General features: G+C 42.9%; 1 protein-coding gene across 5 annotated transcripts in view; it reads right to left on the reverse strand.

Annotated features, from left to right (window-relative positions):
- The window catches only part of OGDH (oxoglutarate dehydrogenase), a 100,375-nt gene that overhangs the window by 35,045 nt on the left and 49,534 nt on the right, over positions 1 to 15,796 (reverse strand). For 3 of the 5 annotated variants that reach the window (XM_017871681.1, XM_017871676.1, XM_017871677.1), the window contains exons 5-6: positions 13,921 to 13,965; positions 4,155 to 4,270 (exon numbers count right to left, since the gene is read on the reverse strand). In XM_017871681.1, the coding sequence (XP_017727170.1) occupies positions 4,155 to 4,270; positions 13,921 to 13,936 (132 nt within the window). In that variant the 5' untranslated portion in view covers positions 13,937 to 13,965. The remainder of the gene's footprint in view (positions 1 to 4,154; positions 4,271 to 13,920; positions 13,966 to 15,796) is intronic. The other 2 variants (XM_017871679.1, XM_017871680.1) reach the window with 1 other exon arrangement.

A 15,796-nucleotide genomic window follows, 5' to 3' on the forward strand; every position in this document is an offset into this window, starting at 1 on the left:
TTGAGATGGAGTCTCCCTCTGTCGCCCAGACTGGAGTGCAATGGTGCGATCCTGGCTCACTGCAACCTCCACCTCTCGGGTTCAAGTGATTCTCCTGCTCAGCCTCCTGAGTAGCTGGGTATACAGGCACATGCCACCACGCCTGGCTAATTTCTTTTTATATTTTTTAGTAGAGACAGGTTTCAATGTGTTAGCCAGGATGGTCTCGATCTCCTGACCTTGTGATCGGCCCGCCTTGGTCTCCCAAAGTGCTGGGATTACAGGCGTGAGCCACCGTGCCTGGCTATTTAAGGTATTTTCATTAACCCGTTTGTTCCCCCACAAACCTCATGCTGAAATTTGATCCCCAATGTTGAAGTGGGGCCACATGGAAGATGTTTTGGTTGTGAGGACAGATCCCTCATGAGTAGATTAATGCCCTCACTCAGAGGTGAGTGGGTTCTTGCTCTATCAGTTCTTGAGAGAGCTGGTTGCTAAAAAGAGTCTGGCACCTCTTCGCTCTCTCTCTTGCTTCCCCTCCCACCATGTGATCTCTGCACAAGCAGGCTCCCCTCTGCCTTCCAGCCAGGAGTGGAAGCAGCCTGAGGCTCTCACCAAATGCAGATGCCCAATTAGATTGTGAGCCAAATAAACCCTTTTTCTTTATAAATTATCCAACCCCAGGTATTCCTTTATAGCAATACAAAAAGGACTGAGACAACCCCAAACCATATTTTCTTTCTTGTTTTTTTGGAGACTGAGTCTTGCTCTGTCCCCCAGGCTGGAGTACAGCGGCGTGATCTCAGCTCACTAAAAACTCCGCCTCCTGGGTTCACGCCATTCTCCTGCCTCAGCCTCCTGAGTAGCTGGGACTACAGGCGCCCGCTATCACGCCCGGCTAATTTTTTGTATTTTTAGTAGAGACGGGGTTTCACCGAGTTAGCCAGGATGGTCTCGATCTCCTGACCTTGTGATCCGCCCGCCTCGGCCTCCCAAAGTGCTGGGATTACAGGCTTGAGCCACCGTGCCCAGCCAATCTCCTCTAATTTTTGAAAAAAGTACAAATTGACCACCACATCACATGATCAATAGCTTAAGATCTGTCTGATTATACTACCAATCTAACATACACACACATTAAATGTAAGTAAAGCATCACCATCAGGCAGGGTGCTGAGAAGTTTATGCAAATGTCTGTAAACTGTTGTGAAAATAGAGTCTTCTAAGTTGAGGCCACTCTGGGGCCAGGAGGGCGTACAGCCTTAGACTCCCGGGTACAGGTCCAACTGTCTCAGACAACAAGAGCCAACTCCAGGGCTCTGGCATCAACTGGACTGAAAGGGAGGCAGCCCTTCAACATGCTTCAGCTCCCTATACCCCCTTCGTATGATGAAATTGGAACTACTTGGGATGCAAGATTCAGAGAGGAAGTTAGCCATAGGGACATCAATGCCTCTGCCCCTCATTTTGCTGTCTGGGAAGGAAGGTGCTGAAGAGGCCCCCGAGAGGTGACACCGTGATGTGCTATGGAGATGGTGACTCCATGGGAGCTTTCCAATGTGAGAGCATGTTAAGGATGAGCTGCTGGGGCCAGGCGCAGTGGCTCATGCCTGTAATTCCAGCATTTTGGGACACCAAGGCAAGAGGATCACTTGAGTCCAGGAATTCAAGATCAGCCTGGACAACATGGTGAGATCTCATCTCTATAAAAAATACTAAAATTAGCCAGGCATGGTGGTGTGCTCCTATAGTCCCTGCTACTCGGGAGGCTGAGGTAGGGGAATTGCTTAATCCCAGAGGTTGAGGCTGCAGTGGGCCATGATTGTGCTACTGCCCTCCAGCCTGGGCGACAGAGTGAGACCCTGTCTCAAAAAAAAAAAAAAAAAGAAAAAAGAAAAAAAGATGAGCTGCCAGGCTCCCCACAGGGGACTCCTCTGAGGTAAAAGGTATTAGTGCTGAGTCTACTCTCAGATGGCTGCTGTAACAGAAAATACACTGAGGGAACTAGCTGGAACACATGAGCAGTGAGATAATTTGGGGGTAGGGTCACTTGGAGAAGCTATGTGGGGTGCCATTTGTGGGGGGTCCAGGCAACACAAGAACTTCTATAGATCAGCAACATTCAACAGAAACATTACGTGAACCACATATGTAATTTGCTTTTCTAGTAGACCCACATGAAATTTTCCTATTTTATTTGACCCAATATATCAAACATTATCTTTTCAACATTTAAAAAGTCATTCAAATATTTTGTACATTTCAAGTGCTCAATAGTAACATGTGGCTAGCAGGCAGAACTAGAAACTATGGTCAGTGTGGTCATGCAGGTGCAGATTAAAGGCGACAGGAAGGACCCAAAGGTTCATTCTTCTTGGATTAACCCTTATCACTCCCTCCTGGTGCCCAATACATCCCATTAGCCACAAGCTTCTGATGCTGGCACATAGTTCTGGTTTCCACCCCTTTCTCCCTGATGAGTGAGGAAGGCAGGCGGTGAAGCAGCTCCAAGATGAGATGTTGACAATACTTCAGGATGCTCATCACAAACTACAGAAAATGCCAGCACTGGACACTCAGGTTTTTTGAGAGATGGAGTCTTGCTCTGTTGCTTAGGCTGGAGTGCAGTGGTGTGATCTTCGCTCACTGCAACCTCCCCCTCCCAGGTTCTAGCAATTCTCTGCCTCAGCCTCCCATGTAGCTGGGATTACAGGAACCCGCCATCACACCTGGCTAACTTTTGTATTTTTAATAGAGACAGCATTTCATGATCTTGGCCAGGCTGGTCTTGAACTCCCAACCTTGTGATCCACCTGTCTCGGCCTCCCAAAGTGCTGGGACTACAGGTGTGAGACACCGTGCCTGGCCTGGACACTCAGATCTTTTTAAGCCACGTGCAGCCAACTGTGGAAACACTGACAAGAGAATTTTAAATTAAAATTCACTTGCTGCAGCAAGGGTTAATCCCTAGGGTGCTAGGGGGATTCTAATTTAGGGGACCTCGGCTGTGGCCTGGGTATCAGTTCTGTAAGCTCTCCAGGTGGTTCTAATGTGTCCAGCCATGAGAGGAACAGCCTCAGAGAGCCCTGATGGCCAGTGTGGTTCAACCTGGGTTAGTTAGGGAAGTCAGGATTCAGACTGTGCATGACAGGCAGACCCCAGGTGATCTATATGCTCAATTTTGAGGGTTCCATTCCAGGGTATTTTCTCAGTTTATTTTAACCTGGATCCTTTAGCTCTGAATACCAGGAACAGCATTAAGTAACAGTAATAGCCAACTATTGGCATGGACCTCTCATCAAATCCATTCTCCCCTCTGCAATGGGCATGGAAGTCACTCTCATACTGAGGGAGGCTATGACTTGCCCAGGATGGAAGAACTAGACACAGGTGGCCTAACAGCACAGCCACAACTCTTAGCCACTGTCTATAATGTGTGTGCATGAAAGAAATCCCTGGCGGGCTTAGTACTAACAGAGCCCAGAGAGAAGGAAAAAAATGAAACAAAACAGAAGGATGAGAGGAACAGAGGGAGAGAGGGAAGAAGAAGAGTGGCCACCACTCAGCAGCCCTGGCACTGAGCTGTGCAGGAAGCCACCCTTGACTTGAGGCCTCTCCCTCAGGGTTGAGGTGACTCTCCTACCATCTGTAATAAACTCCTAGTGGGATGTGAAAGCAGAGTTTACTTCCCCTATCTGGCTGATCGCAAAACCATTGGTTTCTATCTATAAAATGGCAACAACAACAACAACAAAAGTCCTCCTTCCTTACAACTGTGAAAAAGACAGGACCGGTTCATGCATGTAATCCCAGCACTTCGAGAGGCTGAGGTAGGAGGATGACTTGAGCCCAGGCGTTTGAGACCAGCCTGAGGAACACAGCAAGACCTCATCTCTACAATAAAAAATGAAAAAATAAATTAGCTGGGCATGGTGGTGTGTACCAGCAGTCCCAGCTATGAGAGGTTGGGGTGGGAGGATGGTTTGAGACTGGGAGGTTGAGGCTGCAGTGAGCCCAACTGTGTCAATGCATTCTAGCCTGGGTGACAGTAACTCTGTCTCAGAGAAAAAATAAAATAAAAAGGACAAAGAAAAAAAATAAAACTAGCCTCAAAGCCATCCTGCTAATACAAGTTCTTAAAAAGTCCACTAGATTTTTCCAGAAACTGTTCTTACCTCCAGCCGACGGATGATCTCCCGCAGAGGAAGTGCTGATTCCTGTCCCCCGATGAAAGTGGTGGTGGGCAAGTGGAAAACCTTGTCGAGGTCAGACTCGTCCAGGCCATAGAATCCTGCAGGGCGATGTGGGCAGGACAAGCCCGATGAGGAGGGACGGGGCACAGCCACGCAGGGACCACAGTTTATAGAAAGGGGAAGGAACTCCCCAAGGGAGCAAAAAGAGAAGAAAAAAATCATATAAAAAGCCCCTGATATATGTGAAATAAGTAATATTTTACAGCCAGAAACATAAACTTTAGCAATAAATAGAAGCTGAAGATGTTAGAGTATGACAGGTAAGTCACAATAAAATTCATATTATGCATATGTTAGTTACGTACACCAATTATTCATAATTTAGAGACAAATTTATTTCAAGGTCCCAAAGATAACCAATTTTGGGGGTGGGAAGAGAGGTCCATGAAAAGGCACTGGGTGAGTCAATCAAAAATCAATACAATAGTTAAGGAGGAATTAAAGTAGAAAATGAAGAACTGATATAGAAGAACAGATCATATGACAATAATATATGTATGTGGTGAATGTCAAAGAGCTGGCAGAGGGGGACTAAGAAGTGAGGGAGAAACCATCACCAGAAGTCAACTGGTCTGTTGGAGCTCCAGGCAGGGGTGCACCATTGGGCACTACAGCAGCGTGCAAACAGCCCCCGGCCTTGGATTAAGGACGTCCTCTTCTGAAATTCCTGAACTGTGCGTTCTGAGCCCACTCTGCAGGCAATACTCAGCAGTCATAGGTGTAACCCTCCCTTCTCCCGATTCCAATCACTCAGCAGGAACCAACTGAGTAAGCACTAATATTCGCTGCAGCACTGTGGGGGAAGACACCACCTCACCTGAAAGTGCATCTCAGTTTGAGAAAGAATAATGCTGGAAGAGTTCTTTCCCTGGCATTATATACTTGTTTCATCTTGCTGTATCAAAGAGGAAGACTATCAAATGATACCATACATTCTTTTATCCAGTTTGGCACCTCTCCTGACATAATATATCAGCTACAGTACAGCAAAAAGCACAGTTCAAGAGTCACTAGCACTTGAATACCTTACATCAGCATTTTCTCAGGCTCCAGGAATGCACAATGAACCGGTATTCTGCAAAGTCTCCAACATTTGACTGAACCTGATGAAATGTTCTCATTGTTTCCTGGCCAAATTAAGACTAAAAGGAGCCACTGTGAGACGTAAGGGTCCAGCACGGGATTAACGGTGGTAGTTTGCAAACACAATTTTGTATTTTGATCTCCTTGGAGATTTATAAAAAGGCTTGTTTCAAGGCTCCAATTCTGGTACTGACTCAGTGAGTCTCAGGGTGGGCCCACGATTCTCCCAAGGAGATTCTGATTCAAGCATGGTTTGGGAACTACAGCCTTTATTTATCTAATGCTTTAGGAAAGGTTTTTTTTTTTTGAGCCGGAGTCTCACTCTCTCGCCCAGGCTGGAGTGCAGTGGTGCGATCTCGGCTCACTGCAAGCTCTGCCTCCCAGGTTCATGCCATTCTCCTGACTCAGCCTCCCGAGTAGCTGGGACTACAGGCACCCACCACCACGCCTGGCTAATTTTTTGTATTTTTAGTAGAGACGGGGTTTCACCGTGTTAGCCAGGATGGTCTTGATCTCCTGACCTCGTGATCCGCCTGCCTCGGCCTCCCAAAGCGCTGGGATTATAGGCATGAGCCACCGCGCCCGCCCTTGTTTTGTTTTTTAAGTCTTACAAGCAAACTCTATATTTTCCAAGCCCTGTTTGTTTTATTAAAACAAAGCAAATCTGGCTTTTTTTTTTTAACCTAGAGGGTGGTGATGGTAGTAGTGGCTTAGTTAAGCCTGCCTACACATTCCCTGCTGTTAGTCTGTCAACACTGAGGGCACAGTAACCACTTGGGCCTAGGTGAAGTACATGGCTCTTGCCACTTATGGCCTGGCTTTCAGGCAATTGCCCTATAGTATTTATGGAGGAAAAACAGAATCATCTTTGAGAAATTTTTCCTGACTAAAAAACTCAGGCCAGGTGCAGCTGATTGGGGACCAGAATAACAATGCACATTTTGTTGGGAAATATTTTGATTGTGAAACTAATCAGTTCAGCGTATGCCCCCAGATAAGGACTGTCTACTGGCTGCAATCTTTCAGCATGAAGACCCTGTGAAGTAGGGGCCTACTGATATCCCCTGACCTCACCATGTGATGGTTTTTCACTTCTATCATCCTGAGTTCATAGTTCTAGAGCCTCAGAACTGCTGGTACACTTTTAGTTCTTTAGCTATCTGAGAAACTAAATCTATAGATGAGGGCTTTGTGAAAGTGGAGTAGACATATTCTTCCCTATTCCCCCAATAAGTACAACTAAAAATCCTAGACATTGTATGCAAAACGATCATAAGACAACTCTGAAAGGTGGAGAGAATAAGGCACACCGGCTAGGGAGGTCTCAAGGCAAAATACACCAAGAAGTTCCCTGGAGTTTCTTTATTGCTTCAAATATCGCAGACTTGGAACAGAAGAACCAGCAACCCCAAAACTTTAAGAGGTATATTTGATAACAAAAGCCCGACAAAAGCTGCTCTCTATCAAAAGACCAGGAAAGAGGTAGCCTATCAAGACAAAAAACTTTTAGACAAAAACTGCTCTACTACAGCCAAATACCAGAGAAAACACTGTGACCCCGCCCTCACCAGGCTGTAATGGGCCCTAGCACCCAACCCCATCCCAGAGGTTTCAGCGAAGGCCCAAGAGGGAATCCAAAATGTCCTCCTCTCTGGGAGGTAATGCATCAGCCCCTTCCCCTAACCCCAGTAACAGTGGATACTTGAGTGGGAGAAGGACTTCCACCTCTGCCAGGAATAACAAGGTGGGGCCCTCCCCTTCCCCCACCACAGTGGGGAACAGTGTCTACAAAAGGTCTGCTATAACAGAAGATTTAAATAAGATCCTGACTCTCATGATACCCAAAATGTCCTGGTTTCAATAAACTATAATTCATAACAAGACCCAAAAATATCTCATAGTGAATGAGAAAAGACAATCTACAGACATCAATACCATGATGACCAAGATGTTAGAATCACCTAAGATGTGAACGGAGTCATCATCAAACAATTTCATCTTTTTTTTGAGACAGGGTCTCACTCTGTCGCATAGCCTGGAGTGCAGTGGTTTGATCACTGCTCACTGCAGCCTTAACCTCCAGGGCTCAGGTGATCCTCCAACCTCAGCCTCCTGAGTAGCTGGGACTACAGGCACACACCACCACGCCAAGCTAGTTTTTATAATTTTTTTGAGACAGCGTCTCGCTCTGTTGCCCAGGCTGGAGTGCAGCGGCATGATCTCAGTTCACTGCAATCTCCACCTCCTGGGTTTAAGCAATTCTCCTGCCTCAGCCTCCTGAGTAGGGTAGCTGGGACTGCAGGTGTGTGCCACCACACCTGCAGTTCAAGCCCAGCCTGACCAACATGGTGAAACCCTGTCTCTGCTAAAAATACAAAAATTAGCCAGGCGTGGTGGTGCGCACCTGTAATCCCAGCTACTCAGGAGGCTGAGGCAGGAGAATCGCTTGAACCCAGGAGGTGGAGGTTGCAGTGAGCAGAGATCGCACCACTGCACTCCAGCCTGGGTGACAGAGCGAGACTCCATCAGAAAGAAAGAAAGAAAAATAAGAAAGAGAGGGAGAGAGAAAGAGAGAGAGAGAGAGAGAAAGAGAGAAAGGAAGAAAGGGCACAACACCCTTCAAGAGCTAAAAGAAAAGGATTATGTCCAACTAGAATCTTATATCCACCAAAAATATCCTGTAGGAATGAAGGTGAAAGAAATAGAGATTCCCAGGTAAAGGAAAATTACGTTTGTCACCAGAAGACCTGCTCTAAAAAACTGGCCAAAGGAAGCATTTTAAACAGAAAGGAAATAAAGAAGGAATCTTAGAACACCAAGAAGGAAGAAAGAACACAAAAAGCAAAAATCTGGGTAAATACATCAGACTGTCCACCTCTTGGGTCTTCTAAATTATATTTGATGGTTGAAACGAACTTATAACTCTGTCTGATGAAGTTCTAAATGTATGTAGAGAAAATATCTAAGATAATTATATTATAAATGCAGGACGGTAAAGAGATATAAAAGGAGGTAAAGTTTCCACACTTAATACGTACTGAAAAGTTATGACACTGTAGACTATGTCTATGTAAAGTAGTAATACCTAAAACAACTACTAAAAATGCTATATAAAAGGATACACTCAAAAACATGCCAGGCGCAGTGGCTCACACCTGTAATCCCAGCACTTTGGGAGGCCAAGGTGGGTAGACTATAAGGTCAGTTCGAGACCAGCCTGGCCAACATGGTGAAACCCCTCTTCTACTAAAAATACAAAAAAATTATTTGGGCGTGGTGGCGGGTGCCTGTAATCCCAACTACTCGGGAGGCTGAGGCAGGGGAATCGCTTGAAACAGGAAGGCAGAGGTTGCAGTGAGCCGAGATCATGCCACTGCACTCCAGCCTGGGTAAAAGAGCAAAACTCTGTCTCAAAAAAACAAACAAACAAACAAAAAACTATACATAATTAAAAAAATTTTTTAAATGTGTGTTTAAAACTCCACAGCACAGGAAAATGAAAGCAAAGCAATGAAAAGCAGAACAAAAAATAAATAATAAAATGGCAGGCTTGAGCCCTAACATACCAATAATTACATTAAACATAAATGACCTAAATATAATAGAAGACAGAGATTATGAAGAGTGGATAAACATAAAACAAAACCCACCTATATGCTTATCCACAAGAAATTCACTTCATATGTGATACAGACAGGTTGAAGTAAAAGGAGGAAAAAATGTATCATGTAAACATTAATCAAATGTAAGTAGGAGTGGCTTATATTAATATGAAATGACTTTGCAGCAAAGAAAATTACCAGAGACAAAGAGGGACATTCCATCATGGTAAGAGGGTCAATTTACTGAGAAGATACAGCAATCTGAAATGTGTAAACACCAAAGAACAGAGCTGCAAAATATGTGACCCCAAATCTGACAGGACTAAAAGGAGAAAGAGACAAACCCACATTTATAGCTGAAGACTTTCACACTCCTCTCTCAATAACTGACTAAAAAACTAGACAGAAATTCAGCAAAAATATAGAAGAACTCAACAGTCATTAACTAACAGGATCTAACAGACGTGTGTGTGTGTATGTGTGTGTGTGTGCGCATGCATGTGTGTGTAGTTTAGAGATAGGGTCACCCAGGCCAGAGTACAGTGGTGAAATCATAGATCACTGCAGGCTTAAAATTCTGGGCTCAAATTATCCTACCACCTTAGCCTCCTGAGTAGCTGGGACTACAGGCATGCACCAACATGCTTGGCTAATTTTGTTGTTGGTGGTGGTGGAGATAGGGGTCTCGCTATGTTGCCAGGCAACAAACTCCTGGCTTCAAGTGATCCTCCCATCTCAGTCTCTCAAAAGTCCTGGATTTATAGGCATGAACCACCATGCCTGGCTCTAGCAGACATTTAGAGAATACTCCACCCAACAATAGCATTTCAACAGTAGCATTCTTTTCAAGCAGCCATGAAACATATGCCAAGACAGACAATATGGTGGGCCATTTATTAAAAACTCAACAAATTTAGCACAATTGAAATCATATAGGGTGCATTCTCCAACCACAATAAAATCAAACTAGAAAGCAATAATAAGAAAAGTAACAAGAAAATCTCCAAACACTTGGAAATTAAATAACACCCTTCTAAATAATCCAAAGGCCAAAGACAAAATATCAAGGGGCATACGAAGAATACAGTAACAACCAGCCTGGGCAATACAGTGAGATTTCATCTCTATAAAAAATTTTAAAAATAGCCAGGCATGGCGGCCTACACCTGTAGTCTTGGCTACGTAGGAGGCTGAGGTGGGAGGATAACTTAAACCCAGGAATTAGAGGCTGCAGTGAGCTGTGATCATACCACTGCACTATAGCCTGGATGACAGAGCAAGACCTTGTCTCAAAAACAACTGAAAGAAAATGAAAATACAACATATCAAACTTTGTAGGACAGCTAAACCAGTACTGAGAGAAACATTTATAGTAGTAAATACATCAGAAAAGAGGGATAGTCTCTAATCAATAATCTAAGTTTCCATTCCTAGAAAAGAGGGAACAACAACAAACAAGCCAAAAGTCAATAAATAGAAGGAAATAATAAAGAGCAGAAATCAATGAAATTGACAACAGCAAAACAACAGAGAAAAACCAATGCAACAAATAACTGGTTCTTTGATTAGTAACACTGACACATCTCTTATAAGACTGACAAATAAAAAGAGGACACAAATTACCAATATCAGGAATGAAACAGGATATCAATACAGAGCCTTCAAATATCAAGAAGATTCTGTTCCTTTTCTTTTAGTTGAAAAGAAATAAAAAAAAGAATGACGATCAAAAGATAATAAGGGAATACTATAAATAACACTACATACATTTGACAACTTAGATGAAATAAACCACTTCTAGAACACAAACTACCATTACTCACCCAGTATGAAACAGATAATTAGAAAAGCCCTATGGCTAATAAGGAAATCTAATTAATAAATAAAACCTTGTGAAAATTAACCTCTAAGCCCAAATGAAGAAGAGTTAACACCAATTCTATTCAATGTCTTTCAGAAAATAGGAGAAACACTTCTCCATTCATTTTATGAAGCCAGAATTTCCCTGATACCAAAAACAAAGATAGTACAAAAAAAGAAAATGACCAATATCCCTCATCAATATGGATGCAAAATATATAAAGAGACAAAGACATATAAAAAAAATTATATACCATGATCAAATGGTGTTTATTCCACTAATCCAAAGCTGGTTGAATAATCAAAAATCAATCACTACAATCTACTACATTAGCATTAAATTGCCTACGTTAAAGAATAAAAATTGGCCGGGTGTGGTGGCTCATGCCTGTAATCCCAGAATTTTGGGAGGGTGAGGTGGGCAGATCACTTGAGGTCAGGAGTTCTAGACCAGTCTGGCCAACATGGTCATGAAAGCCCACCTCTATTAAAAGCACAAAAATTAGCCAGGCGTGGTGGTGCACACTGGTAGCCCCCACTACTTGGGAGGCTGAGGTGGGAGAGTTGCTTGAACCTGGAAGGCAGAGGTTGCAGTGAGCTGAGATCGCACCACTGCACTCCAGACTGGGCGACAGAGCAAGAATCAGTCTCAAAAAATAATTTTAACAATAATAAATCACAAGATCATATCAATGCAGGAAAAACATCTGACAAAATTCAATATACATTCATAATTAAAACTATCAGAAAAAAATATGAAAACAGAGAAACTTCCTCAGCTTGATAAAGAGCATTTACAAAAAGTCTACAGTTAACATTATACTCAATGATGAAAGGCTAAATGCTTTCACCCTAAGATCAGGAACAGGGCATATAAGGCTATCCACTCTTACCTCTCTTATTCAGTACAGTGCTAAAAGTTGTAGCTACTGTAATGAGGCAAGAAAAGAAAAGAAAAGGCACACAGATTGGAAAGGATGAAACAACTTCCTATTTTCAGATGACATGACTGTCCATATAGAAAATCCTAAGGAATCTACAAAAAAAGAAAAAAAGAAAAAAAAAAAGGCCCTAGAATAGTTCATCAAGATCTCAGAATGCAACATAAACACTGAAATCAATTATATTTCTATATACTACCAATGAATATGTGGACATCAATGTTAAAAAGAAAATAATAAGTATAAATACAACAAAACATATACACAATGTATATGCTGAAAACTACAAAAAGCTGATTAAAAAAATCAGTGATCCAAATAAATGAGGAGATACACTATGTTCATGGATTGGAAGACAACATGGTAAAAATGTAATTTATCCCTAAATGGATCTATACATTTAAGCCAATTCCTATCAAAATGGCAGTGAGGTATATGTAGACATAGATACGCTTATCCTCAAATTTACATGGAGAAGGAAAAGGTCCTTGAATAGTCAAAACAATTTTGTAAATGAAAAATAAAGTTTAGTAGCTACAGTAATCAAGACACTGTGGTATCGATGGAAAAACAGACACACAAAGGAAAATAACTGAAAATCCAGATATAGACCCACACCAGTAAGTCCAACTGATTTTTGGCAAAAGTACAAAAGCAATTCAATGAGGAAGGACATAGTTTTCAGCTAATGGCGCCAGAACAACTGGACATCTACACACAAAAATATAAAATGAACAATAAAAGAATCTTGATCTAAATACCTTATACAGAAATTTACTCAAAATGGATCATAGATTTAAATGTAAAACACAAAACTATGAAACCTTTAGGAAAATACATTGGAGAACAATTTGGGGATTGAGGGCTAAGGAAAACGTTCTTAGACTTCATACCAAAAGCACAATCCATAAAAGGAAAATTAACAAACTGGATGTCATCAAGCTTAAAAACTTTGGGCATAGAAGCTGAGCTAGGAAACGAAGGGGAAAAAAGATTAAAAACTTCTGCTCTGCAAAAGATCCTATTAGCCAAAGAATGGAAACAATCCATTCTAATGAAGAGGTCCTTCAACAGGTAAATGGTTAAAAACAATCATCCACACCATGGAACACTACTCAGCAATAAGAAGGAACAAACTATTGATTTACACCAACAACCTGCGTGAATCTCTAAAAAAATTATTCTGATTGAAAAATGCCAATCCCCAAAGGTCACATACTGTGATCCCACATGTATAACATTCCCGAAATGACAAAATTACAGAAATGGAGAACACAATAGTGGTTGCCAGGGAATACAAGTAGTGGCTGGGATGGGAGGGAAATAGATATGGTCATAAAAGGGCAACAGGAGGAATTCTTGAGGTGATGGATGTCTAGAGTCTTACTTCATCAATTTAGTGTAGTGGTGTGATGCTGTACTATAGCTTTTCAAGATGTTACCATTGGGGAAGCTGGCCAAAGGGCACAGAACTGTTATTTCTCACAAGTGCATATGAATCCACAATGATCTCAAAATAAAAAGTGTAATTAAAACGTAGAGTCTCACAGATATTAGAAGGAGAAAAAATATAACTGCTTAGAGAAGCCAGAGGGTAAAGAAGAGACTGGTCACCAGGGAGGATGACAACAGGCAGATGATCCCCCAGCATTTCAACTCTGGATTCCTCAAATGTGTTTTGCCCAACCGAGGTCACTAAGAGTTCTTGGTAAGTTTTTATTAATACTTCAGTTGGCCTTCAAACATAAAACATTTAGGAAATCTTGCCCAAAATGCCCAGGAAGCAGAATGTGGAAGAATCCAGAGTCCAGTCAAAGCCTCAGCACAGAATGTGGAGGACAGGACAAGCCACCATGCAGAGCTGAACATGGCTTCATGTGCCCAGCTGGCTACGGCAGCAGCTAAAGGTGAACGATGCTGAAGATGGAAGCTCACAGTGAAGTGATGAAGCACACGTGAAGATGAAAAATGCTCTTTGAAACACAAAATGAACAGAAACAAAACAATACCATATAAGTAGCTCTACTTATTGGTTAATAACTAAATGAAGGGAAAAACATATTTCAGAACAATTAGCAAACTTAAAAACACGCGACAGAAGCTGTGTCAACTTTCCCCATAGTGCATGCTAGGAAAAGTTGCACATCCTATTCAAATGAAGTCCTCAACTCTGAAAAGGTGAAAGGCTCATTATTTTCATACCTCCTACTGTTAGCATTCGAAGTCGTTCCTTGAAAACTGCAAGATCTGAGAGGCAGAGTGGGGTATCATGGGTGAGCGCAGAAGGAAAAAGACAGGTGAGAGTTAGTTTTAAAAAGACCCAAACACCAAAACCCTACACCATCACCGCAGTAACAGGTAGCACAGACACCATCACAGGGACACACACATCAAGGGAGAAATGGGTGGGTTACAGGATCAGGGGATCAATGCTGTCAAACATGGAAATGATTCATAGAACAGCTGGAATAAGGTGAATCAGAAGGAGGGGAGGTTAGCACCCTGACAATGGAAAGCCATCAGGCAGTGTCGTTTGAGAGCTCCTCATCTCCTTAGCTTCAAGAAGCGGCGGATAACAGCACTTTCCTGGGAAGTCACTACTTTGAGATGAAAATCAAGGAAAAGAAAATGAAAAAGCCTAACTTTTAGAGTAGCCATTTCTCAGCACTAGATCAGGGGGCAGACTACTCTAAACTGTAAGACTTTGAAGAATTCTAAAGAATGGAAGGAGTCCTTGATCTCCCATCTCAAGAAGGCAACTAGAAAAGAAGAGCTGAAAACAACCCAAGAGCAATAGCTACATCTGCACAGCTGTACATTTCCTTCTACCTGTACACTTTTCATCAGATTTCTACTCTACATAAACAGCCTTCTGAGCCACTGGTGAAATCAAGACATTTATTTGGATACACAAAACACGCTCCTGACCCTTGCTGTCTGGGCGTGTGGGCCTGGGGGCAGGGTCAGGAAGGTAGGCAGTAACACAGGCACACAGAGAGGCTGATGGTTGAGCACTCAGAGCGCTGTCACTGGGGATGCTCTCCCTGCTGGGAGTGCAGAGAAAGGCCAGCGAGTGCTTCCTTTGAAGTCAGACTCAGATCCCCAAGAAACAGGCCTGCTTCCTAGGGCTGTGGCAGGGGCTGCAGATCTCCAGTCCTGCGCAAGTCACACTGTCTCCTTCCCCCAAGGAACAACCTCTGAAGAACTCAGAGCCAAGTGGCTCTTAAGACAACAGAATATCTAAGTGTCGATATTTTGCTTAAGGCAAGGATGAAGAATCTTACATTTTTCCTTCAATCTTCAAAACCAAGACATGAGACCATGTCAAGATGCCGTGAGTGCTCCTGTGGAGCTCTGAGGTGTATGTTAGTCACCCTGCAGACTCCAGGTAAGGATCCACACAGGGGAGGGCCTCAAAAGAAATCTTAAATACTCATTCCCATTTTTAAAAATCTAAAGGTAATGTGGTAAAATGTTTACATTCTCAGTACTGAGTATGTGAATGCTCTTACTTTTATCTGTACTTTTTTTTTTTTTTTTTTTTTTTTTGAGGCGGAGTCTCGCTCTGTCGCCCGGACTGGAGTGCAGTGGCCAGATCTCAGCTCACTGCAAGCTCCGCCTCCCGGGTTTACGCCATTTTCCTACCTCAGCCTCCCGAGTAGCTGGGACTACAGGCGCCTGCCACCTCGCCCGGCTAGTTTTGTATTTTAGCAGAGACAGGGTTTCACCGTGTTAGCCAGGATGGTCTCGATCTCCTGACCTCGTGATCCACCCGTCTCGGCCTCCCAAAGTGCTGGGATTATAGGCTTGAGCCACCGCGTCCGGCCACTTTTTTGTATTTTTAAAATAAAAGGCAAACAAAAGACACAAATCAAAGAAGAGGAGAGTGAAGAGAACAATAGATGATATTCTGGTTGTCACAATTTACAGAAAGCACACAGATTTTCCAACACCTGAGTGCTTTGAAGCACTGTAAATTAGCACTGTAAATTACTTCTTGAAGAGTGCAGGTGCTGTGAGGGAGGGGAGAGGGAGTGGATGGAGAGTTGGCCACAGTACTTCCAAGTGAAGCACAGAG

This window comes from Rhinopithecus bieti, unplaced genomic scaffold (assembly GCF_001698545.2).
Source record: "Rhinopithecus bieti isolate Rb0 unplaced genomic scaffold, ASM169854v2 scaffold_6908, whole genome shotgun sequence".
Lineage (NCBI taxonomy): Eukaryota > Metazoa > Chordata > Mammalia > Primates > Cercopithecidae > Rhinopithecus > Rhinopithecus bieti.